Source organism: Acanthopagrus latus, chromosome 3 (assembly GCF_904848185.1).
Source record: "Acanthopagrus latus isolate v.2019 chromosome 3, fAcaLat1.1, whole genome shotgun sequence".
In the NCBI taxonomy this organism is placed as follows: domain Eukaryota; kingdom Metazoa; phylum Chordata; class Actinopteri; order Spariformes; family Sparidae; genus Acanthopagrus; species Acanthopagrus latus.
Window position 1 is genome coordinate 23,853,259 of NC_051041.1, and position 26,513 is coordinate 23,879,771.

Here is a 26,513-nt window from a genome sequence, read left to right on the forward strand (position 1 = left end):
TGACTTATGATAGAATATTCAATTATTATTAGCAATTAAAAATGATGAATTATGTGCTTTGTCATGCTGTTGTCATACAGGACCCACTGCAGTCCCACACAAGAACAAAGGTGAATCCCTCTAATCACTTCCTTTTTTTATAATCATTTGACATTCAGTGTGCGTGTGAACACTAATTGAAGGGGAGCTGACTCTATGTCTATTTCCTGTTAATTAGCACCATAGAGGAAGTTAAAAGGGACAAAAACTAGGTTTGTTCAAAGAAATGTCAGCTCCATATCTTTTTTAAAACACATTCATCTGTGAAGGGAAGAAAAGATTCTAATAAAGGGTTCCTTTGTCTTAAACCACATTATTGGACTTTGTGTCACTGGCCACAGTGTTGGTTAATCAATCTGCACATTTTATGTAACACTGCCCTCATCTGGTCATTTCTAAGGGGCCGCAGACTTAACATTCAATTCAGATGTTTATTTCTCCAGTGAGAAATAGGAATGATGAAAAGTGTAGTTGCTGTTTAGAGAATAGAATAATCACACCTTATGGAAAGGGAAATCACAGGTTATTTTAATTTCTGAGTGGATTGTTCATTTATACAGTGAGGTTTGCAAAAAAAACATGTTAAAGATCTCAGTATCAAAAAAAGGGGGAAAAAACAGTTACTATTACTACTAGGAAATATCATTCAGAAAATACTTTACAATTAAAACATGTCAGCAGTATTGTGGATGTACAATATAAAGTCAATCTACATCAGTGATTTATACAGTTGCAAGCCAACTATGGACTTGCATATATAAAGTACCATAAAACAGCCAGGAAAATAAAAATATGTACATTCTCCTGCTTGAATAATTCAGTTATAAACACAGAATTATAGGCTTGAACCTTTTACATTTCTACACACCCAATTAAGGAACATAAGGTGCCTTATTAGAAAACAATATAATATGTGCTCCATGAGAATCAATTAATTGATCAACAAAATACAGTAAAATGCACTCTTTCAAATATTAGGTTGGAATCAGCACTCAGAGCTCAAACTGTTGATTCAAAATGAGCTATGACCGAGTTTTATTTAAATAAGAAACACATTAGTCTTTCACATTTTGTCTGAATCTTAAATTACACAAGTGTGTGAGATCATGTGAGGAGTAAGGCTGGTGCTGTATGGCACCTTTGCAGTACCTAACATACAAGTTCAGATTAGTTTGGTGGTACCATCGTCAGTGTTACAGTGATCTCTTTATGTGCATAGTCTTCCTGTTCTGTGAAGAAGTGAACATTTCATGTGAAGGCAGGTAAAGGCATGTGAGTGGTTTCCCCACACGAACACAGTCTGATAACCCTCCAACAGTTATCCTGTCAGTTTAATCTAAGTCTTTGAGTTCACGCTCTTTTAGTGTTGGCACTGTGTGCCTCCAACATGGACGCACCAACAAACTCCTCCCGTCCTGAATTCCACAGTCTAAGACCTTGAGTAGGTCTAAGCACCACCCGAGGTTTAATTGATTTGTGGCTACTTTCGCTTTGGTTCCAGTTATCAGTGACAGCGGCATGTCCAGCTGAAGCAGGATAGCAGGCAGTCAGTAAAAATGGACTGAATGGGCCACATGTTCAGCTCATAGAGAGAAGAGGGAATTGTTCGTCTTCACTCCTCCCAGTCTAATTGCTTTACTGCTCAGCATGGCCAGCTAAGGCCGATGGAACCTAGGGGAAAGAGAGGGAGTGTGTCAAGAGGTTATTCTAGCTTTTTCATCACATCAAGGAAAAAAAAAATCTTCAAAAATAGAACTAATAAAGTATTGAATATGCAGCTGACTAAACTTGGAGAACAGTGGGGGTGAATTATTGATGAGAACTGTATACAAGCCTGACCGGGTATAGATCCTGCTTTCTTCGTGAACCTCCATCTCTGAACTCTTGAATTCGTTGAGCTCTTTGCGTATGGCAGCCTGAGAGGAGACATGAAAGAGACGGCACTTCAGCAGGACAGCTTTATACATTTATAGCAAGGCACAAAAGAAGATGGCACGAGTGTGATCAAAGCCGCATTATTTCTGACTGCAAAAAAAATAACATGCTTATCCTTTAGCTCAAATGAAATGTACCTAAAATCATGTCACTTCCAACATACATTTTCTGTTCCTACATATTTTGTGCGCTTCACTGGACCAGGTAATTCACTTGGTAAATGTCAGCCATTAACCAGCAGCTGTATAGCATTCTTAGGATTCCTCCTCAATACCAAGTCTGCTTGGAATGCAAATCCTTTCAGAGAGTTGACAAAAGTAGTAGACATTGCTGTTAAAAAACTCACAGGGCTTAGGCTCTCCTCTAGCTAAGACGCTCTAAGCCTCAAGAGCCCTGTTAGTATAAAGAGAGGAGCCGAGTGTGCATTTGTGTGTGTAGGTAAGGGATGAGTCCTACCTTGTCAGCAGGAGTGAGCTTGGTCCAGGGTTTATCTGCTCTCCGATCGTAGTCCTGGGCGTGGGTCGACTCGACGTACTCATGGAAGCGCAGGATCTTCCTCGCCTGCAGTTCTGCCACTGTGGGTCTTTGCGACAGCTGATAGAGGAACAAACAGCAGCATGTTAAGTAAGAAATGTCTGAAGTGTCATGGGGGTTAGTTTTCTAGTTCCTAATAATAACTGGCAGGTGTATGATACAGTTATTTGGTTGCATCCTGACCTTTCTGGTGAGCCTACGTTTGATCTCGCATCTCTCCAACCGCCGATCCGTTTCGTTCTTGGCTGCAGGGAGAGAAGACATTCCATAAGAGGGGGGGAAACACTGCGGCCACTCAGGTGGATTTCACCCGAGTTGCTGTCGGCATACTGCGGTAACGGGAATCTTAAATCGCCGTCTTGCTCTACACAAGGCGCTGCTTTGTTTTAGTACCGTTGAGAGGCATCGACTTGGCCAAGTCATTTGAGGACAAGGGAGACGCAGCATGGTGGTATGAAGCCTGGATCAAAACGTGTTGACAGATTCTCAGAACTATTATGTTAATACTTGCTTCTGGGATCCAACTTGGCATCATGGTGATGCTGCGCTGATGTTTCACCAAAGTAGGCTGATTTTCACTATACTAAGTCTGCTTGTACACTCTAATGTTAATTTGTTTAAGCTGTTTTAAAAGGTCCCATATCATAGGAAGTGGGAATTCCCTCGCCTGACTGTGGCTGCAAAAACATCAGAAGAGTTGAGGCGGACACACCGAGGGTGGTCTGCTCAGGCCTGTGAGAGCTGACCAATCAGGGCATACTTGGGCTTTTCTGGAGGAGACAGGTGCTAAAATGCAGTGTTTAGACAGAGGCTGAATAGAGGTGCTGCAGCAACGGACAGTATTGGAGAAATAATGTATTCTTTAAAAATTAGCACATGAAAATGTTATATAGTTGACACCAAAAAAGGAAAATATGAATGTGAATCAGGGATACATGAAACTGGTGCCTAAACTGCATGCACACTTGACAGCATATCAACATTTGATATTTAATTCAGTCCCAGACCTTATTTACTTCATCTCTCCATGACCACATGTAAGTGTTCTCTGAAGGACGCATGATGCATATTTTCCTCTCATTTTCTTCTATAAATACTACTTTATGTTAAGTGGTTCTGGTTTATGCATATGGATCCTGATGTTGCCCTATTATTCAAATCAGGAGCAATATCTTAATAACGTCAAATCACAGATGCCATACAAACTGCTGTGTGTTTAGTGGCCATCCATATGCCAGAGGGGGGAAAAAAAAAAACACATTAGCCTGAACGAATGACTAATGTTGAGTACTGACTGAAGCAAAGATGAGAAAAATGAAAAAAGGTGCCTTTTGACCTTGTGGCGCTCAGGAGTTGAATGCAAATAATCACTACAATGCAGATGTGAGGGATGGAGGAAGAGTCTTACATGGAAGGATGTTCCTCTGCTCCAGCTCCTCCGCTGTTGGCCTCTGACTCAGCCGCCTGAAAACACAAAACACTGTTGACTACTACTTTTTTCAAGCTGATAAATATCATTCTAAAAAGGCACAGTTTGCCTTGCAATGTGATCACTTCCATGACAAACTCAAGTAATGTGTGGGTTTTATCCTTGAAGGGGAAGATGAATTACACCATTGAACATGAACTGATTTGTCATATTGTGAGTTGTTCACCTGTTCAGTGTGATACCAATCCTGTTCCTCACTTCCAGCCACTGGTCTCTGTTTTGCCAACTCATGTCTTCGTGGTTCTCCTGAGCGTTGCGCTCCTCTCGCTCTTGTCTCTCAAGCTTTAGGGCTAATGTGTCCTTCCTCTTCACACGGCTCGCCAGCCCACCTGTTAATCATATGGCCCATAAATTATCAGTGAGCAGTGACATATAATCAAAATACAAACATCATAAAGAACATGTATTGTAAATAAAGAAGTGGTTTATATGAAAAAAAAGTCTGAAATCTGAGTTCAGGTGCAGCTTAGAGCCTTAAAAAAAAAAACAGAGCAGTTGGATTGCTGGCATAGGAGTGTGGTGCATTGGTATGATGCAGGCCAAATTACTTGGAGGGGTGTCGTCATCGTCATCATCGTCGTCGTCTCTGTAGAGGATGGGGCCGTCAGAATCGGACTCCTCTTCACTGTCCCCGGGGCCTCCACCCTCATGGATGACGCTCACTCTGGGGTCTCCAACCATAGCTCTCCTGCTGCGGGGCTCCAGCTCCATCTGGCGAGGATGCCTTGGAGGATGAAGCTTACGCAGTTCCTCTTCCATGTCGAAGTCATCATCTTCTGGCCTGTAAAAAGGTACAGTTGTGCTCAAACTCATAAAGCTCTGATTCAGTTTTTTTTTTCTGTTACATGCAAATGAGAGAAATAGCTATAAAACTATTAGGCTTCTTGAAACAACAACTTGCCCTAAGGTGCCAATATGAGCTATCAGGCAGATTGTCAGGCAGATGTCTGGAGTGGCATATTCAAAATCTGAAAGTGTACACCTTATTTTGGTTTGGCTAAGCTCCCCTAGCACAACAAGCCCCTACAAGTATTGGATGTCTTGGTGAGTTGGCCCACCCAAGCTTTCTTCCATTTGTCCCCTTCTAAATCGTTCTTAGTTGATGGTGCTATCAAATTTTAGATTAAAGTCAGCATTAAACTAGTCTCTTAAACATGGTTCCCTGTTGTTGTTCCCTGTAACGTCGAATCTGTGGTTCTGTGAGTCATTAGCACATTATTACTCCGCGCAGGCTCTTGCACTTTGGCTATATAAATGAAGCTATTACTCAACATGCTTCCATGGACGGAAAAAAATAACAGTCTTTGCTCGGGTCTTAATATGCTTTGAAGGGAATTGTGATATCAGACCACCCACAAAGAAAGTTATGGAGTAACACCACTTCCAAGATGTTTTCAGCTCATTTTATGGCCAAATATTGAACATCTAATTGTATTTCTTTTTTACAAAAAAAATAAATAAATAAAAAAAAAAAATAGGGATGCACCGATCCGACTTTTTCAGTCCCGATACCGATGCCTGGGTATTGTTATCTGTCCATACCCGATGCAGATCCAATACCGTTGTTGAATTAATAATAAAATGTACGGAAAAATTGCAAATAAACTGTACGGAAAAATTGCAAATTCCAAGTGCTGGGCTGTACCGTCTCCTCCTTTGGTTTAGTTGAGCTGCAGGAATTCAGCATGCTGCTTAGCATGGTGCTTTTGGATGTGCTTGATTAAATGGTAGTATTGCACTTTGCAGTACTGCCACCACCAGTCGAAACATTTAATTTGCAGACACTGCAAACAGCCGTCGAAGTAGTTGGCATGGCAAGCGTTAAAATATCTCCACACAGCCGACTCTTTGGCTCGCTCCATGTTGCTGAACGATGAACTCAATTCTTTCAGCATGCGACAAGCTGCTGATGAATGACGTAGGATGTGCTGTGAGGGAGGAAATCTGTTCATCCCCGATTCAGCCATTTTGTCAATATCGGTGCCGATATCTAATCGGTGCACCCCTTATCTAAATGCTGTTTCTAGACAAACAACAATCATGTTTACAACAGCAAAGTCACTATACACTCAATAACATCTCACTGTAAACACATTTAAAATGTCAGTGAAATAATTTTCCTGGCATAACAATAATGAGTGAATGAAGAACTCAGACATCAGTGAGTCATTCATCCTGTCCTCTGTTCTCCTCCCTCTGCAGCGGTGATTCAGGTAGGCAGGTAGCCTGCTGCTAGAAGAGGGAGGATAGGCTGTTTGTCTCCAACACACTAAGTGCTTAGCTTTAAGTACAACTCACAGATCTCTGCTTTGTGATTTGTAAATTATTGTCTTGATTTTTAATCTGTTTGATCTACAGAAACTATGAAAAAAAGCCTACTGCCATTTACCAGAAATGTATGAATTTTTTGTCAGATCAGATAATTGATTGACTTATCATCATGTGACTGGGGTAATGATTTACTTTCACTCTCACATTCTTCAAAAAACTGACTTGACAGTGTGTGTCAGGCTACAGAAAGCGCATCTGTCAAAAGCTTGGTAAGTCTTTGTGATGAGTAACTACTAATTTAGTCTCAGTAAGACTTGTCTGATTTAAACAAATGAAAAATAAAAGTTCCACAAAGAAAGACCCCTGTACAACAGGTTAAACTTAAGAGAACAAACTCCTCTACTTCATTCTCAGCTTTCAAATCTATGATGTTTTCCTCTGTTAGAATGTAGTGTACAGTATGTGGGCCACTTACAGCCTGAGAGGTTCGATGGTGATGGGGAGAGAGTGCCTTGAGTTTCCCGCTCCCTCGATGAGGAAATCTGGAGGAGACTCAAACAGCAGCGAGTGTGCCCTCTGGGAGCCATCTGGGTTGGGCTGAGCTGGGCCGGGGCTAGCCAGTGCTCTCTGGATGAGGATGTGCAGGGGGATGGCTGGAAGTTGGCTGGGCGGCTCGGTGGTCGGGCTCGGTGGATCAGCTTGCACGGTGGGCAAGGGACCAGAGGAGGAGATGCTGGGCGGCTGCAGGGACTGAACCCTGGGAGGAGATGGAGGAATGTGGGACGGTGGCGAAGGCGGAGGCTCAGTGGAGGTCTGAGGGGGTGCTGTCTTGTCCTCACTGTCTCCTTTGAGTACAGCAGGGGGCATCGGTACAGGGGCAGAAGCGGAGTCAGGGGTCAGAGTCTCTGGGACCTGACTGGGAGGAGATGGGTCCACAGAATGACGCTTGGTGACAGGGGTCATTCTTTTTGGTGGGGTAGGTGGAGAGCGCTTGGCCGGTGCTGGCACTATGATGACACCACTGCCAGGCTGTGAAAGCTCCGCTGTTAAAAATAAAAATCTATAATCAATACATATCATACAGAATGATGATCTGCAGCCAGAACATGATGTTGCAAAGCCAGTCTTTAGGTGAAGTTAGTTTCATTAACCAAAACAAGCACATAAGTCAGTAAGAGTTAAGAAGATGTTCCTGTTGGTTGAGTTGGTTGCTGAGTCAGTGGCGGGTGAGACATAAATATGAACACACAACTGTATCAATTGTCCATAAGAAACATCCACTGGAATGAACAAACACATCCATCGCACTCCAGCACACAACATATCCATGCAATGTTTTCCTGGACATTAGTTGAGCAGAAACAGCTCCAGTGGCTGTGGTACACATGCAAAATGCAGACTGAGTTAAAATGGAGGTGAGATATTCCATATTTCATGAGGGTGGAGAATCAAAATGCCATGTCTGCAGGCTCTGTTAACATGGACTGGCGGGACTGGCGCCCTGCTGGGTACCTGAACAGGTCTGGGCAGCCCTGTGCCGCAGGTACACAGGTAGAGAAAGATACAGGCCGAGCTCACTCTGGCGTTTCCAGCTGGTCCAGTAACAAGGCTGCCTGACCTTAGAGCCCCTGTTCAATGAGGAGGCTGGCAAAAATGAGTGGAGATGTCAGGAATAGGGCTGGGTTTACATTCCAAGCTGGGAGAGAAATACAAGAGGGTGGTTTCGAATAAAGTTTGTCTTGGTTTTACACCGTTAAGAATCAGTATGAATCCTTCACTCGAAGTTAAACAATTTCTGTCTTAGCACAAGATAACACTTTTGTAAGTAATCCTTGTTACACTGCAGGGTGGCATTTCCCATTGACACGTAGTTTCACATTAACAGTTCTCTTTCAGGAAAATTACCACAAGGGAAACCCCATTTTTCCATGTTTCAACTTGTTTGTCACAGCTGATCCAACAGATGAGCTGATACTAGCTAATTTAGATATTGTGTACAGTTGAGAATCAAGAAACTTGCTTTACAGAAATGCTAATTTAGACTAGAAGTGATTCAGTATCTCCACCAGGGAGCACTGACAAGTTGACTTTTACATTGTAAAAGATCCTGCTCTGTGTCCCAGTAACAAGCGGTTCAGATCAAAATGTAGTTCTTGTAAGGGTTATGATTAATAATAACCATCATTAATATCCAGTAAATGTATAGTTAAGTAAACTAAAGTCTTAGTGTTACAACTACTGACTTAAGTTCAATTAACTATACATTTACTGGATAATAATGATGGTTATTAGAAAGTGTGACCAAAAATAAATTAATAATCATTACCTGAATTTTTTTTAAAACTAACCAAACCAAACCAAACCAAGACCAATATATCAGTTGGGCAGATATACTGATTAAATTCCCGTAATAGATTCAAGAAAACAACTGCTCCTGTGGGAAATAAAGAACATACTTCAATAAGAAAAAGAGAGAAAACGACTTGAATATCAAAAAGTTAAATCAGCAGTCCAACACACTGAAACACATCCTCTGCTAATAAGGCAAGCTACTCTGTATGGACAAACAACTGTAGACCCAGTGTGAAATGAAATGTATTAGCGTATTGAAACCGAGCCCATCAAATGGTGATGGAATGTGTCCCTGCTACAGACACTACTGTAGCAAAGAGACAGTACTGGGATGGGCTGTAAACAAGAGCAGCTGCGGCATGCTGGGACAAAGGATCTGGAATACTAAAAGCCAATCAGTTTCTATCTAACCTCCAGAGAAGTGCTGGCACGGCAGTATTGGTGCAAAGACAAGCCTGTGCGTGTCCTCTCCTCAGAGACTGGTGGCTGTGCACACTGAAAGTGCACACCAGCAATATATTGGAAAACACCTACGCAGCAACCGGCTGCAGCCTCACTGTGAGACTGACAGTTAGATTTGGGGAAGGACTCAAAATGTGGTTCCACCACCTACAGCATCTTCCTCACTCTTTCACTTGTTAAAAATCACAACAGTCACATCACAACAAACGTAACATTTAAAAGTAACATAACACATCTGTGAAATAGGTGTGGGCCAACAGCCTGCACACCCTACAGACTGTGTAAATCCCAATCTTTACTGATACCTCACAAAGGCTTTTCTGTCGAATGAGCAAGACTTTCATCTTTAAAGAATATTTCAGGCAGAAAAAGTTTCAGATCTGATAGTCAGAAGCCGCAATTGGCTGTCCTTTTTGCGGCTAGGTCCGCGGATTTAGACAGAAGGCGGTAAATTTGGGGGTTGTTTTCTTTTTAATATTTAAAATATGACAGAAGCAACATCCATTACTTTAATGATTTAACAATTCTGTATATTATTTATCCATCACCTATGTCGTACTTTTGTTTTTAACTGCAGTAAAGAGGGCTGCAGAGTATTAAATCATGAATAAAATAGAAAAAGTATCAAAACTCTCTGGAAAACTTAAATATTCTGCAGAAGCCAATGCATTAACAGTTACAAGTTACTCTTACAGACAAGTGGTGTCAATTCCCAAGTTAATGTATAAAATATCACTTGTGCCCTCTTCCATTCCTAATAATGGGACCTAGCACAACAGGAGTGTGCATGTCAGTGTCATCATACATGTAAACAAATACCAGTCACAGGTAATGTACTCCCTGTGTAAATATTGAAGAAAAGCTTTGCGTGACTCCATCACTAGCCTCTCCTATTTCATAAGGAATGACTTTAGACCTGCTTGTGAGAGGTGTACATTTTAAGTTCTGTCCTGTCGCTATGTAGTCACTGACTTAACTCTGCCACTACATTCAAACTATGCTCCAAAGTCTAGACCGTCCCATTTAACAATGGTTGACGCGGTTAACGAGGTCTCTCCGAAGGACTCGCCTTCGAAGACTGCAAAGGCTGGGTCCTTTGAAGGACCCAAACCCTGAATTGAGACACAGCAATTGTCTGTGGCACTCTGTTGAAGTGATTCAATCCAACATTAGTGAAGCAACATACTATCACTGTTTCCCAAAGACTCCATAAAAAGTTGGGTCTTGGGCCTTAATAAAATCCTACAAAGCTCTTTTTGGAGGTTGTTTGACTGAAAGTATAAAGGCACACAAAGACCAAAGCAGATGTTTAAAGAGAGAGGCTTGTTTTAAGTGTTCTATAAAACTGCAGAAGCAGATGGCAACAAACTCACCAAGCAGCGCAGGGTTGCTGTTGCGGTTGGTGGGTTTGGGTGGAGGGACGGGAGGCTGCTTGGCGTGGGGAGGGACAGGGGGCGGTGCTTCAGAGTCAGCTGAAGAAGGAGCAGCAGGGGAGGGTCGAGGTGGATCATCAACTATTAGTGAGACTGTCCTCGGTGGCTTGGCCACAGGCACAGCAGCAGAGGAGGAGGAAGAGGAAGAGGAAGAGGATGATGAGGAAGAGGATGGGGTTAGACTCCTGGTGGAATCAGTGGAGGGAGCAGTGAGAGATGCAGGGGGAAGCAGAGCCTGTTTGGGTGGTGGAGGTTCCTGTTGGGAGTCTTTTGCAGGACGAGGGTCAGGGGCGAAGCGGACACCAGCGGACTCTACAGAGGGGGAGCATACATGCAAACATTTAAGGAGAGGTGACAACAAGAATGGAAACACAAAGGGTCATCATCACATACAGTAAAACTGAAGGAAATGCTGAGGAGTTTGTGCAACTTGTAAAATAAGCAGATGTTTCAGAGCCTACCCAGAGGTCTCCTCTGAACTAGGCTCTTAAGTTATTAATGGATGAGAGGTAACATGAATCAGATGAACTGAAATTCACACACAGCGTACATGAAAAGAGCAAAGAAGCACACGGGTCCTAATGATTTGTTCTTCCCCCTTTTTATGTTCACCTGAACCCATGTATCAAAGCTTGATGTTTACAGTTTCAGTTGGTTGAGGCTTTCAGGTTGAGCCCGTTAGCTTCATAAACCCCATCAGAATAATGGTTCAATCATTTACCCAAAATGCCTTCACACTGCCATTAGGAGACTTGGTGTGCGCACGTGTTGGCATTTCATCATAGCAACACATTCACTGACTAACTGTTTACTAAGAAAATGGTGTGCAGGCTCTAAGAGACAGGATGTCACATGTCAAAACAAGTACAGGAAATAAAGGTTCCATCTACCAACACTGGTGAATAATGCAGTGTACAATTAAAGACATTAATGTCATCTTTTTGTTGATGAAGTATGGTGTACTCAATGGAATGCTGGCCAAAGGAGCTTTTAGCAAAAAAAAAAAAAAAACTGGCAGAAGTCAACATTCTGAATGCCAGTCAGTTTAGTTACACCTTATGAAGTAAAAATGTATCCTGCATTGCACATTGTACAGGCTGACTCAACGTTGGTCGATCCCTGCTCTTTATACTGATATTACTGCACTTAGGATTTCATGAGGCCACCATAGTGAGACAGGTTTAGCAAGTAGTTCAGCTCTAGTTCCCTGGTAGGAATGCAGACTTGATTCACTCTGAGATTGTGAAATAGCCTCAGAAACCATCAGTACAATAAATGTTTGACTGGCACATTGTTACTAGGGACAGTAACACCAGAAGATACCCAAGTGAAAAAGCTGAAACCGTTACACTGTATAAGCCTCAGGAGATAAAAGGTTCAATACATTCTGGCAAACTTTACCGACCATTTCAGAATTTACCAAGACCAACAGAAACACAAATATTTAGAAGCGCTGCTCTCCGGCAGAAATAGTTATCTTTGCACAACAAGAGCTGTAATAAATAGGGCCAAGTATGAGTGCCTCATTCAGTTTTTATCCTGTTGTCACAATTACTGTCAAAAGATAGTGTGCCAAGATAATAGGACTCCCGTCTTTGGTAAAGCTGCAATTCTGAGGAATTACAACATAACCATCAACTTTTTCCATAGCAGTTTCTTAAATGTTAATGCACCACTGAATTTCACCAACTGGCAGGTTTAAGTAGAAACAGATCTTACCTGAGCGTTCTCTGAACTCTGCAGCTGGCATGTACCTGGGTAGGGTACTCCTTTTGTCAGCCTCTGAGGCAGGGCGAGCCTTCTTGCTTTCCTCTGAAGAGCTTTTCTGTAGAGTTGGTCGCAAGTCCATCTCAGAGACAGGCCTGACTATAGGCCGTGAGTCATCCCCCGAGCGCTGAGGCTCTGTTTTTTCTCTCCTCTCCTTCTCATCTCTTCGCTCTCTTTCATTTCTCTTGGCCCTTTCATCCCATCTGTCCCTATCATCTCTCCTCTCTCTGTCTTCTCTCCTGTCTCGATTATCTCTCCTATCCCCATCATCTCTTTCTCCTCGAATGTCTTTCTTCTCCCTATCCTCTCTTTCTCGGTCATCTCTGTTGTCTCTCCTCTCAATCCGCCGATCCCCATCATCTGCCCTGTCCCTCCTTTCTCTCTCGTCACGATCCCTCCGTTCCTTCTCATCCTTGTCTCTTCTTTCTCTCTCATCCCGATCTCTCCTTTCCCTATCATCGCGGTCTCTGCGCTCCCTCTCATCCCGTTCCCTCCTTTCCCTATCATCGCGATTAATACGTTCCCTATCGTCACGATCTCTGCGTTCCCTATCATCTCGTTCTTTTCGTTCCCTGTCATCGCGATCTCTCCTTTCCCTAATGTCTCTCTCTGTTCTTTCATCTCTTCTCTCTCTGTCATCTCTCCAGTCGCGCCGTTCTCTCAAGTCTCTGTCTTCCCTACGGTCAGCACCCCCCTCCCTTTCTTCACGCCAGTCTCTTCTTTCCATGTCTTCCTTATTTTTCCTTCCTCTTTCATCCCTGTCATCTTTTCCATCTCTCCTTTCTTCTCTGCGGTATCTATCATCTTGTGGTGGTCCACGAGGTAAGGACCCACTTCTCTTATCAACATCTGATGGCAAGCGGCTTCGTCTGTCTACGTCCACAGAAAGCCGTGCGTGAGAGTCCACATCCAAAGGTGCCCGATTACTTCGGGAGGCATCGGACGGTGCTCTGCTTCGACGGTCATCTGCTTGTGGCGGCCTCAAGGAATTCACCTTGATGTCAGATTCCCCTCGAGACATTCGCACTCCTGCTTCAGACACCCTATCAACGTCCATTGGCACAGGGTGTCCATTTTTCACTGGTTGACCTTTGGAGTGGTTTACATCATTGTTGTCTGTTTCGTGAAGACAAAAGTAGTAAAACACAGGTAAGTGTCATCAAAGATGGAGCCAACATATCAATATAATCCTTATTAACAAAACAAAAGCAAGTTACCATTCTCTGGGATATCCTTTAGAACGCCTCTTGCAATCAGCTCTTGCCGACTTTTTCGGACAGAAATCTTTCTTTCCAAGGCTGGAAAACAACATTAATGTCAATCAAGCGTGATGTATTGCGCACATTATGTGAAAATAATAAGCCAAAGTACCAATCTTACCTATCGATGTTTCAGTAAACTTTTCACTTGGCTTCTTCTTTCTCCATTTCCAGGGCTTGAAAATTCTTCCCATTTTGGAGAACTTGCCTTTGCGTTTGGATGGAGGTGTTCCACCACCAGAGTTTCCTTCTTCAGCCCGCGTTGTGTTGTCGACTTCATCATCTGCATGAACATGACATAGTGGCAAACAAAAGATCACTCAAAGCTTGACTACTTTTTGATTGAAGCGAATATTGCCTAGAATAAAAATCGATGGTGGTGTAGCTGTTTTCCAAATTTTATTCTACCACACTCGGTTTCAGCACACTGAAATTTAAGTTGAATTCCACTTATTTTAGGCATGACTTTACAACCTATACTCTCAAAGGGGTGAAGCAATCTCAAAAATAACATATACAATTTATAAAATAATCAATAAACACTCTTTGAACTCATATTTTAATAGCCCACTTTTGTATTTGATGCCCCACTCACATATATCAAAAGATATGGACATCTTTTCTTTTTTCTTTTACAGAACACTTCATGGTGCTTATGTGAATGTAACTGTAAAAAGCCTAAAATAATATGTGGTGCTGTCAATATTACATAACAGGGATTTATCAGAGTTTTGGGTAAGCCTGTATTTCAAATTAGGAATACGAAATTTAATCTTCAGTCTTACTAAATCCACATATCCAAATGACAACCACTAGCGGCCTGTGACTATAGCAAACACTACAATTTAGGAGTTTTGTGTTTGACGAAATCTTCTTGAACACTGACTGCCATGATGGAAGAAAAAACAAAACTAAAATTATTCCTTTAATGGCTTTCTATAGACACCAACTGGGCATGTATAAATTACAGGTTACAAACAGAAAACATTACATTCAGCAATGCCACCATGACTGGCTGATATACAGGCCAATATCAACCTATGATAATATTAGATATAAAACAAAACAAAATAGTGCCTCTTTTCTGGTTGCAACAATGGCAAGGTTAATCGGTTAATCAGTTAATGTTTAGGGAAGGGCTCCAGCTCTAAGCTCCTGCTTCATTATCTATCCTAATAAAGGACCAAACCTGAAAATGAGGCTGGTCCAAATTCCACTCTTACTGCCTACTTAGCAGTCTCAACTGTCACATGAGAGCCAGAAAGTGAAATATGGGCACAACGTCTTTTGGTATTGTTTACAAGATAGTGTGAATTTATGTGATTTTCAACAGTGATGGGTAAAGGATCATCCTAACATCCTCCATTTGTGAGGTTCACTGTGAACAACACAAGTTTAGATAGTGTTTTAAACCATAAAAATCCAACTAAAATAACTGGGACAAAAAATGTTAAACTAGAAGAAATCAAAGGTTCAAGGTTAATTTATTGTCAATCTACAACAAAACGTTGTACAAGAAAATGGAAGAAAATCATTTTTTTTCATGGTGGAGTTTCAAGGATGAGTTATGGAGTCTAACAGCAGAAGGATGTAGACTAGTCTTTTAGTATCCTTTGGACTCTGTGCAGACACTTCCATCACCAAGATCAGTAGTCAAACAACTGTGACAATCCATGACTTAAAATACCCAAGCTGGTCTTATGCCATTGAAGAAACCCAAGGAAGCAATACAGTAACTGGGCGTGAAACCACCATTATAATTCTTAGCTGATGAGTCGTATGGCAGCAGTTACACAACAGAGAGCACAGAGCCATGAGCAAGGACTTAAAGCAAGGTTTAGAGCGAAACTCTTGCCAGAAAGCAACCAAGGCTTTATTTGTGATTGAATATGAGTCAAACCTTCATGTAAATGCATTATTACGATGAAAGAGGCATTTTGAGATTTTTCGTAGTTTCGTTTTCGGGCAAGCTAAGTTTGAATGGAGTGTATGGGGCACTGGCATGCTAGCATCAAAATTGCTATTTTTAAAACACTCGACACAACACTAAGAAGGATCGACACTTTTTGTCTGCCATGACGGTGGCGCACTGGAGAACCGACTCCTATGGTGAGTAGTTCAAAAACCTTCTTTTTAGTAAACTCTGCATACACAAACAATGTTCTCAATGCTCATGTTCATGTGTAGAGTCCCTGGTGATGCTACGAGCAGAGCAAAGTTTCATCATGTGTCGAGCCTTCTTAGTGTTTTAAAATAGCGATTTTGATGCTAGCGTGCCAGTGCCCCATGCACTCCACAGAAAATTAGCTTGCCCTAAAACAAAACTACGGTAAATCTTAAAAGTGCCTCTGTCGTCGTAATTATGATTTCACACGAAGGTTTGACTCATATTCAATCACAAATAAAGCCTCGGTTTTTGGCAAGAGTTTCACTTTAAATGCAGCAGGTGGGAAGACTCTACTTCTTCTAAAGACAGTGTACCAATGTAAGACAGTTGAGCTCATTTTCTCATTACAGCAGTTATACAAATAGTAATATAGCATTGTGTGATGGTGGCATGTGTGATGGGGAGTATCCCACACTGTTGATGAAAAAGGAATGTGTACAATAATGTTGCATTTTTGCAAACTCAAGGTTGTCCTACTCTTACATAAAAAGTGAGTATGTGTTTGGCAGCTCAAAACCATTTCCCTCAATTTATATTTGTACTTTCTTACGAATCGGTACATTGACTGCACCAGTGATGTTACTGTAGTGGAAAGGTAAACTGTTATTATTCTCATTTGCATTAATCTGATCATCATCATCATCATCATCATCATCATCATCATCATCATCATTATTTTAACTTAATTACTTCTATTAAATGCAAACTATGTAATTAAATATCAGCAGTCATCTTTCCTTATGGCAATGATTGAAAAAAAAAATGCTGGATGTTGGATGTTGTTAATAAGATGTTAAACCCAGAATGGTGGCAAACAACATAAACAGTGGTGGTAAATTGTGCTGTGAGAGGTAAAACATGAAAAACTATGCAAAACAACAGAAGATGGGATCGCTGGTGGTGCCAAAATTGCCTGATTTAAGCTGAACAGTATCTGACAGAGGAGGGGGTAACCTCTCTGCTACAGGTATGCCACACATGTGTGGGATTAAAAGTGGATTTTTACATTTTACAATCACTGTTAAACCTCATGTCGTGAGGAGTTTTTCCAAGGTCAGGGATAAATGTAGCCAGTATCATGAGCCATGATAGGAGAAATGCTCTGGACATTAGGCTCCCCTAGAAAATATTACATTTTCTAAATTGAATGGAGGCGTAAATGATTAATCATGATCCATTAATCTCCTTCTAGAATTTGATCAATCTGGAATGTAAGACCTGACAGTGCCGATCTCAAGATACTGGTTCCGTTCAAGTGTTTTTTGTTTTTCATCCCACTTTCTGGCATTCATTTTGAGATAGTGTGTTCAGTGGGTAACCACAATCAGACCACATGCTGTGCACACAATGCCAGTAGTTTTTCCATTTGTCAGACAGGTCAAAGTGAGTGCACCCAAACTGTCACCTGCTCCTGTCTTGCAGCTCATCATCTGACTAGCTAATTGTAGCTAATGCTTCTTTTACAATTCATTTCTGCTGACAAAAATTATCAGCTAAATTTGATTGAACAGTGAAATCACACCCAACCGCAACGTTATGCTCATGTAAGTAAGTAAGAGTTAAGTTTGTCATCTTGAGAACCAAGGGAGTCTATTTCAGTTTTTAACATGATTAAAATCATTTGTTGGCTACAGCCATTTGATAAATTGACAAATAATAGGGTTATTGGGCTTTGTTTTAAGTCGCCTCCATGTTTATTCCTATCTCATTTATGCCCTAGGCTAAAGACCAGTGTCTCCACTGATCTCTTGCTGTATGAGCTAATCTGATTGTTTCCTGGCAGAAATGTCACGTTTTACCATTTCATGTCTTAGCAAGTTTTAATGTTATGCATGCCATCTCACTGGACAAACTACTTCATATAGCTCTTGAGTGACGTATTATAAATAATGAAATGCAAGTTATAACTCCTGGAAAGGTGTATGGGAAGAAATAACCCTTTTATGAAAGTTGATGGATGGAGAAACTCCTAGGCTATTTGAAGTCTACAGGGCAATTAAAAATTGATGAAAAAAATGTAACAATCAAGATTGCAGATTGTTGGTGCGCCGTTTAGCTCAGTTGGTGGAGCGGGTGTCCCATGTGTGGAGGCTTTGCCCTCACTGTAGCGGACCCAGGTTCGACTCCCAGCCTGGGTCCCTTTGCTACGTCACTCCCCCTCTCTCTCTCACCCTGTTTCCTGTCACCCTCTTCAGCTGTACTATCAATAAAGGCCAAAAAAATACTTGATAACTACTCTGATAACAATATATGAGGTGATAGTCATTTTTTAAATTGTGGCAGATATATATTGTGACATAATGTAAAGGTCAAACCATTTCTAAATGATCTCAAACCTAGTTTGGCATGACTGCACTGCAATTTATTGTTTCTGATTGGCTGATATAAACACTGATACCAATTTATGTGCAATAAGCTGTTAGATCAACTAAACAGATTTATCATCTTCCAAGAAAATCCTACCTACTTCTAATCCTTCCTTTGTAAACATTAACCTTTTGTCTGTTTGTTGTTGTGTTTATAAACACATACAGGACATGTATGATTGTGATCGCGCCTGATTCTGTTATTACCACAAGGAACTTTTTGGTCTGGCCACTCCAGTTGTCCAGGCAGTGTTGCATCATGCTGCACTCAAAACGGAACCAGTAGCTGTTGACAGACAAGGGAGTATAGAGCTGTTCTACAGCACAGCTGTTCTGCAAAGTACATGCAAGCAGTCAAATTCCTGGGTAAGGGTGCCAACCAAATTACATCAGTACCATCATGCAGGGATTCACATTAAATTAGTTGTGCCAAATTTCAATACTTTAGAGAGTAATTTAAGTATGAAGACAGAAACAGAGTCACAGTGAGTAAGGGAAAAGGTGATCTTACAGGGGTTGAATGTGTGGTTGCATTTTACAAGTCAAAACTTGATGCACGCAACGCTCACACCGCAATATTTTTAGTGCATCATGCAGCCTGGCAGGATATTGTAGATAACTGGGCTGTTTTTCATGAGCTTATTTGATGTTAGATGAGCATTTTTTTAAGCCTTAGCCAACACTCCACCGCTGTCTCTGCCCTGGTGAAAGACTGATGGGCTGGAAGTTGTAGGAATGAAAGGAGGAACAGACAGGCAGGTATTTTGTTTTGCTCAGTGTGTAAAATGTTCTAAATATCTACTAAATACCTTTTTATAACTGAAATCAGATCTCTGATTCAACAAAAGAGTACTGAAAAAGGATAAGCCACTGTTGGATACCAGTAACGAACAGTAGCCAATACTGCCTTGATGAATGGCATTCAACCTTCGATGATCCGCCAATGCAATGTTTGTACAAAAAGTCCTTCTCCAAAAAATGGATTTTGTCAACTCATCATATAAGGCAGACTGTTGCTTGCATGTGTGAAATCCCATGCTGAAATGCAGGCATACAGAGGTCAGTGAACTCTGTTCAGTCCACTGGCACTCACAGCTATTCCTGACACATAACACTGACACCAGTGGGTGTTAAACTGGGAAGGGTGTGGTGGCAGCAAACTGGGAAAATACTGATGTGGCTTGGCTGTGACAGAAGCAAAGCGTGATGTGGTGACCTTGTGTTCAGTGGTGTGTGTTCATCTGAGACAGCAAGAGACTCAGAGAATTAAAGGCACCAATCCCTAACAGATGAGGTCAAAGAAGTCAAAAATGGTAATTAAAAAGAAAAAAAGAAATCATACAATACTCATAGTAAAGGCTGACACCCAGACATCGGATAAGCATTTCTAAATTAACTCTGAACAGGGGAGCTTGTTTCAAGAGACGAGTAACAAGGCAAAGGATATATAAAAACATCAAACCTGCATCAACCATCCAGTACTAATGCAATATCCAGGCCTCTGGACAAGCTGTCCATATGACTCATGCCAATCACAGGATATGGTGATACCAGCTAAGCACAGTAGCAGACCAGACACAAAATACATTCTGCATGGACAGCAGGTATGGAAAGAAGAGTATGTTCTTGCATCACTTGTTTTATTTAGGCCAGAACAGAAACCTTAGAGTAAAATTTATGGAACAAAAAACAGACCATCGTTTCTTTTCAAACAACTGCAGACCATGACATCTAGCTTAATGCTTAAACATAATACAGAGGAGAGGTAACAGACAGGGCCTGTTCTACATAGAAGTAGGATTCCAACATCTGCAGGCTGTATTATCAAGACAAATTGTACATTTGCAAACAGAACTTGAGAGAGGACCCTCCTTTTGACAGCTAAAAACAGGTTCTGAAAGTTTGACTGCTATTAGCATAACCAGAGTGTCAGGGCTATAAGCACCTGTGGATGAAAACTCGAGAAGCCAAGTTGTTCAAGCTAGAAGAAAAACAGATCCAAATGGGGAGAGACAGTGTCAGCTGGTGCCTTGTACCCCCAAATCTTGTTTTTCAGAAGCACTTCCACAGTGCCACAGAGTGCTGCGTGCAGACAGAGAGAAGTCTGTGTGGGTTGTACATTTCACAATCACCACATTCCATCTGCATGCATTCCTCTTCACCTGTCTGTGCCTGCCGCCTTGTTAGTTTTTCTCATGTTTCAAAACACCTGCTCACACACACATATATATATATAAATATAAACTGTATCCCTTTCTGACCTTCTACACAAATGCGAACATGTTGTTCGTTCATTTAAAATCAGTCAGAATGTTACAAGCACCCTTTCTGAGCCTCTGTCTCGGACTCACCCTTGTTGTGTTGGGCTGGTTGCTGGGCCACTGTCTCACTGCTAGCACTGTGTCCCATGCTACGGCTCCTGTCCCCGCTGGCCTGCCGGGCCCTGCCTCTCCCGAGGACCGCGGCAGGAGAGCAAAACCTAAAGCCACCTCACTCCTCTCCAAACAGACATGGAGCTCCAGTAACTCAAGACTGTCTTGACTGCTCACTTGTGGCGCTCAGTCTCTTGTCTCTGTAGACTAGCCTTCCCCCTCCCTTCAGTTAGTGTGATCTGGGCTCTCCCTCTTTTCCTCCCTCCTTCTTTCACTTTAAAACACAAACACAGTCACTCGCTAAGGTCTTAGGTCCCTCCCTTCTTGGTGCTCTGACTTCATAAATGAGGTACGCCAATAAGGTAATCCAGCAGTCTTAGATGCCTTTCATTCCAAAGAGCAAATTTTTAGGGGCAAAGTTCAACAGCAGGCGAGCTTTGAGGTTTGGCCACTGCAGCCATCAAGCCTTGAGGGATTTGCAATGCAGTGGGCCCCCTGCTAGCAACATTTCACAGGCTGACAAAACACTACTCCCTGAAGGGCGAGGGGCGGGCTCAGCTGGGTGAAGTAACTTGAGAAGAGGAGGTGAGCCAGGCCAAGGTGGAGCTCAGAGCCAGAGAAGAGGAAGTGACACAGCTGAGGTGTCAAATGACTCACCAGGGATTGTCCTTTTAAACTATGAAATGCTCTGTATAATGTACACTAATTATACTTTAATTATATCTAAGTCTGTTTTACAGCTGCACCTGACATAGTTCTCTTTCTACATCTTTCTCAGTCTACAACAGTTTTATTACAACATAATTGGCATTGGTTTTAGCAATAAAAAAAAATTATTGTGTCTTTAAAATCAGACAAATTCATTACTTACTCGAAACATGTGCTTGCACCTAAGCAGACAGGTCACAAATTTCTCAAGAGGCCTTAATCTTACAAACTGTATATCCTCATGTGGGACAGAAAGAGGGCAGCCAGGCAGTCTGTGTCCAAACATTCCTATCAGAGCACTGTGTGATTAGCTTATATGTAATCAGTGTGTGGGAGTTAGAGGATCAACTCCATGCATGTTAAAGATAAAAGCGGGAGGTAGGAATAAGGATGTAAACCCTGGTTTCTAATAGTTCATCAAACAGAATTTGGTTTATAGAAAGGGATCCATGTCTACAGTTTAATGTGATAACCAGTTCATAACATTTTTTATTTACAGATGGAGGGACAAGGAGATAACACTTATAACTTTCCAAAAAAAATGTAACAAAATGTAATAGGGATGCAAAATTTCATCAGTTTCTTTTATTGATGGATGGCTGTCTTTACAACTGATATGAGTTAGTCATTAATCAATTTATTGTTTATATCATTATTAAATATGTTTATGCGTTCCAAAATTGCTGATGCATGTTTGGTGCAGAATAGCAGTAGTAGGCAAAGTAGGCTACATTAAAGTTAAACAAATGACTAAGCGATTACCAACACAAAATAACTACTTTATTTTAATTGTGGAACTCTCCTGTGTTGATTTTTAACAAACAAAATCCAAACCATATAGAGGCTACCAAATGGCTAAAATGTAATATCACAAGTTTTGTCATTTGGTATTTGTTTAAATTACAAATTTTATTTTAATTAACACATTTTCTCATACAAGTATTTTGTATTCTATTTTGATGTATCTGACAAGCAAGTATTTGAAATTTGTAAAAAAAAAAGATATGTTTTAATTAGTTAAATTCCTGACAGCAAATACAGGATTAATAGGTTAGAAAGATCAAAAAGTATACTTACTGAGAAGTGAGAGAGCAAACTATTGCTCCCTCTACAGTCCAATTAAAGCGACAGCACAGAAAAGCAACTCTGACTGAGGAATGTGTGGAATGCAAGACCACAATCAGCCTTTTGGTAATTAGGACAACAATGCTGGGAGTCATTGGTAAACAGACAGGGATCACAACCTTGGACATCATCTAACTAATGACTCATCATGGCTCTGAATTCCCTCTCTTTCTTTCCAAACAGCAGCAGCAGGTGGAGACAAACACATTTTTTAGGCTTTAAACTACTTTAAACTATTCTTAACATGAGAACATAAAATCCAGCTGAACTAAAACATCACTCATAATGATGACTCACAAAAATACTGTCAAACTTTGTCATCAAGGCCACTCCAAAACATACAGATACTAATGTGATGTAACATGAGACAACATGCTGGGAGACTTTGCTCTTTCTGATCAAAATACAAGGACCTGTGAAGCACAGTGGCAACAGCCTTTCCTTCATGTCAAAAACACATCACCTTCAGAGGAGAGCAGATAATGAACTTTAGTTTATTTTTACTGCTTGACCAAAGGGCCAGGCAGGGATGAGTAGATCAAACCTCGCTAATCTTTTCCTGCCATGGCCCCATTTACTATAAAGTGATCATGGAGCCATGCCCATGTCCTGTCTTGGCAGTTCAATGGACCAAAGCGATAAATGATCATTTGACTTCAATAATGTCTCAAACATTCATTTCAACAAAGTAAAAAAAGGAGACTTAAGTGAGACTAAATGTGAATTCAACATTCAACACCTAAAAACAAACAGAAAGGCTGAGAGAGGTTTACTCACAAATATTTTGAGACTGAACAGCCATCTTGGGGTTTTTTCTCACAGATGTTAGAAATACACCACAACAGTTGAGCCTCTGAACAAAGATCCTTTGGGACACGTGATACGTTGGTGTGTTGCGGTCGTCAATGATCGAGGTCAGTGGTGAAACAGACACAAGGCCATGAGAGGCAGAGAGCGAAACCAGCTCTGTTAACCTACAGGTGTGTCCTCTGGGTGAGGACCAATCAGATAGCTGCAGTGTCAACAGCACCATGCGTCACAGGGCCAACCCTTTAAGGGACAGCTTCAACACCTAACACTTCGTATAGTGACTCATCCCTTTCTGTCATCATGATACTATCACCTGAATCTCACTACAGCCAACATACATGCTCAAGTAAAGCCTTGAAATCAGATGGTATGATTCAACGTCAAGTTGCACAGCATTATTTAAAAGGTTTCACAAGGTTTCTACAAAGTTACACAAATGAAAAAGTTAAATATCAAAATGTGCAAAAAATAAAATCTTACTCTAAGTAATAAATAAAAACTGAGTCTTTCTTACCAGGATTTTCCATTACAGTGTAAAAACTCAGTAGTCAGCAGCTCCTGAAACAGACAAACAAATGGGATCTGTAAGACATACATAAAACTTCTTCAATACTAAGCAGAGTACAGCAGATTACATACAAGATATTGCTGTGAAATATACATTTTATCAGAAGGTAAAAGTTGGTTGACGTCATGCTTTATTAAAGCACAACTAGCATCTATCTCTGACTGCGTTGTTTTAGTCAGTTTCACTATAACACCTTCAAACATCCTCACAGAGCTGAAGAGATCCCCATTAAGGGTTTTTTTTTTTCATGCCACACTATGCTGGCCATTTATATTATCACTTGCCCCTGTAGTAAATCATATGTTGAGAAAGACGAAAAGAGCAGTGAAAATTCATACTGCTGATCATAGATGCCCTTTTAGATGCAAAAACATTAATTATTCAATGGCAGCGATATATTGGAATTTAGAAGGAACCACTTCTCCCAAGAGGGAGTAAATTGAATATTTTACATTGCCCTATTTTACAGGAGACCCTTGAATTTACGGTTTAAAAAGTCTGTGATAAAAAAGATTATAACAAAAAATGTTTCTGTATTTTTCTGTACTCATTTCCTCCACCATGAGTTTATGTTTTGTTTGTTGATGGTTTGTCAGCAGGATTATACAGAAACTACTGAATGGATTTTCACAAAACTTGGATGTATTATAGGTCTTGGCCAAGAACTGACCCCATTAACCTGTGTTGTAGATTCAGGAATTTTGTTTCACTTTCCTTAATATTGTGCACTACAGCCTTTTTTTTTTTTTTTTTTTGGTTAATTCCTCAGGAAATAATTAATGAATGCTGTATTTAAGTAGCTGATATCAATGAGTGCATACAATTTGATATGGATCATATTAAAAATCTACTGATTTTAAATTATGGTTAAGCAGTTATAGGTGTTTTAAAATAGAGTGATTCTGAGCTATTGAGTTTGGTGTCGGATTTGGTTTGATTGAATTAAAAGGGGTAAGTTGGGCCTTGACGGAGGTATGCCCTCTCCTTAGTGCCATTCTGGTTGGATATGTAGATAAAGTTTCTGATGACATTCAACTGAAGATGATATTCAACTTCTATGCATCTATTAGAAACCTTTAAATGAAGTCGTTCCAGTCAAGTAATGTGATTTAATTTTGATTCTTGTTATATTCAGTAGATATTTGGATAAAGGTGCTCATGATGTTCATTAAGAAGGTATTCTTCATAACTGTTAGTAATCCATGAGAATTCATGTATTTAACATTTTTTGAAGCTATTCGAATTTGTGCATGTGGTAAGAAGTAGTGTTGACTGTCTGATCCTAATCATGCGTGTCATTAGGGCGTGGTCTAGAGACTGATTGTTGATCTTGACGAAGGCCTGGGAGCCGAAATCTCACCCGATGCAAAATGTAGCCAGAGTGACATGACATGGCTTCCCAATTTTCTGCACCTCACATCAGTCGTTAGTGTTACTTTCCTATTAAAAAGGCGTTAGCGGACTATGGCATTTTAAAGCTGTTGATGTTGAAGTGTAACTTGCAAAAGTTATTCCAATCTGTGAAGATACCAGATGTCCAATATTACTCAGTAAATCAATGAAAGACTCAGAGCACTTCAATAGATTGGATGCTCTCTGCAGCTAACAGGGGGCAGACTGAAGCTGAACAAAGGCTCTGTTCTGTTAGCAAAGACAAAGTAGTGCATTAATTATCCCACATTCAACTGGAAATCCTGCTGATTAAATCAAGTACTTTAATTCAGAATTTCCTCTAAAGAGAAATGAAAGTCCTGATTAAGAAATTGCCGACCAACTACACGATCGCATTTCAAAATAAACATCTCATCAGCATGAAGCACAAAATGAGCTGCATGTGTGAAGGAATTTGGGAATACATTCTATCCCACCAGAGCACAGGAACTACAATGAAAACAATCAAAAGCATGCTGAACACTCAGACATGATCGTCATGGTTATCTCAAGGAGCAATACAGCATCAAGTGGTCTATGAATCGTTTTTTTGCTCGTTTGGTTTTTTTTTGCATTTTAAAAAGCTACAGGAAGTTAAATCCTTGATGTACTGCGCAGGTACCTAATATTATTGATATCAAATAACTTCAATATCTTAAATCCGACCATTGTGATTGAAGGCACCAGGATGCTTACAGTGTTTCTATTTCATGCAATTTAAATCAAGAACTACTGGTAGATGATGCAAAGGACCTCTAGGTGTGATGCAGTAACAGCAATTACAGAGGAATCCCTTTGATAGCTTTAACTGCAAAAGCAGCAGGTCAGCCCTTTTTAAGCCACTCTGAACTCAATTTTGTAAAGAAAAAACAAAGTAAGATTTGTTTGGCTTCGCACCGAGGGACTGACAACACAAATGATAAATGAAACCAGCTTTATATCAACTTGCACTATATCAAATCAACACAACAACACAATGAATGGCAAAATAGACTCAATCTTTTGTGTGTCTTAAGTGTGGAGCACGGCAGAGAAACATGCAAATTGAGTGTCCCCAATAAACTGTTTAACATTACACAGGGGTTTCCACAAGGATATGGAGTGGCCAGCCAGAGGATAGAGAGTGTGTGGGGACGGAACTGACACAAACAGATAAGCGCGTTTACCATGAAATTGAAGTGGAGGCTAGTAGTGAAAAAAATGACACCCACTGGAGAGCAGTATTGTCATGTCTGTCTTTTGAACTTTTTCAACAGTTCAAAACAGGAAACATAGATGATGAAAAGCTGGGAATTAGGTTACTTTCAAGGAAGTAATAGCAAAGTCCCAACAGTATTCAGTAACAGCAAAGTCCCAACAGTATTCAGTAACAGCAAAGTCCCAACAGTATTCAGTAACAGCAAAGTCCCAACAGTATTCAGTAAC

At 40.8% G+C, this 26,513-nt stretch overlaps 1 protein-coding gene across 8 annotated transcripts in view; it reads right to left on the reverse strand.

Moving 5' to 3' along the window:
* Positions 1–545: 545 nt before the first annotated feature.
* Positions 546–26,513, reverse strand: part of phactr4a (phosphatase and actin regulator 4a) — a 31,694-nt gene continuing 5,726 nt past the window's right edge. For 5 of the 8 annotated variants that reach the window (XM_037092862.1, XM_037092857.1, XM_037092861.1 and 2 more), the window contains 14 exons: positions 23,604–23,647; positions 13,663–13,824; positions 13,500–13,580; positions 12,235–13,398; positions 10,456–10,827; positions 7,781–7,912; positions 6,744–7,311; positions 4,546–4,778; positions 4,164–4,326; positions 3,917–3,972; positions 2,692–2,753; positions 2,431–2,568; positions 1,879–1,955; positions 546–1,710 (listed from right to left, as the gene is read on the reverse strand). In XM_037092862.1, the coding sequence (XP_036948757.1) occupies positions 1,695–1,710; positions 1,879–1,955; positions 2,431–2,568; positions 2,692–2,753; positions 3,917–3,972; positions 4,164–4,326; positions 4,546–4,778; positions 6,744–7,311; positions 7,781–7,912; positions 10,456–10,827; positions 12,235–13,398; positions 13,500–13,580; positions 13,663–13,824; positions 23,604–23,616 (3,237 nt within the window). In that variant the 5' untranslated portion in view covers positions 23,617–23,647 and the 3' untranslated portion in view covers positions 546–1,694. Of the gene's footprint in view, positions 1,711–1,878; positions 1,956–2,430; positions 2,569–2,691; positions 2,754–3,916; positions 3,973–4,163; positions 4,327–4,545; positions 4,779–6,743; positions 7,312–7,780; positions 7,913–10,455; positions 10,828–12,234; positions 13,399–13,499; positions 13,581–13,662; positions 13,825–20,425; positions 20,659–23,056; positions 23,200–23,603; positions 23,648–26,513 lie in introns of those variants that run through there. The other 3 variants (XM_037092854.1, XM_037092856.1, XM_037092855.1) reach the window with 3 other exon arrangements.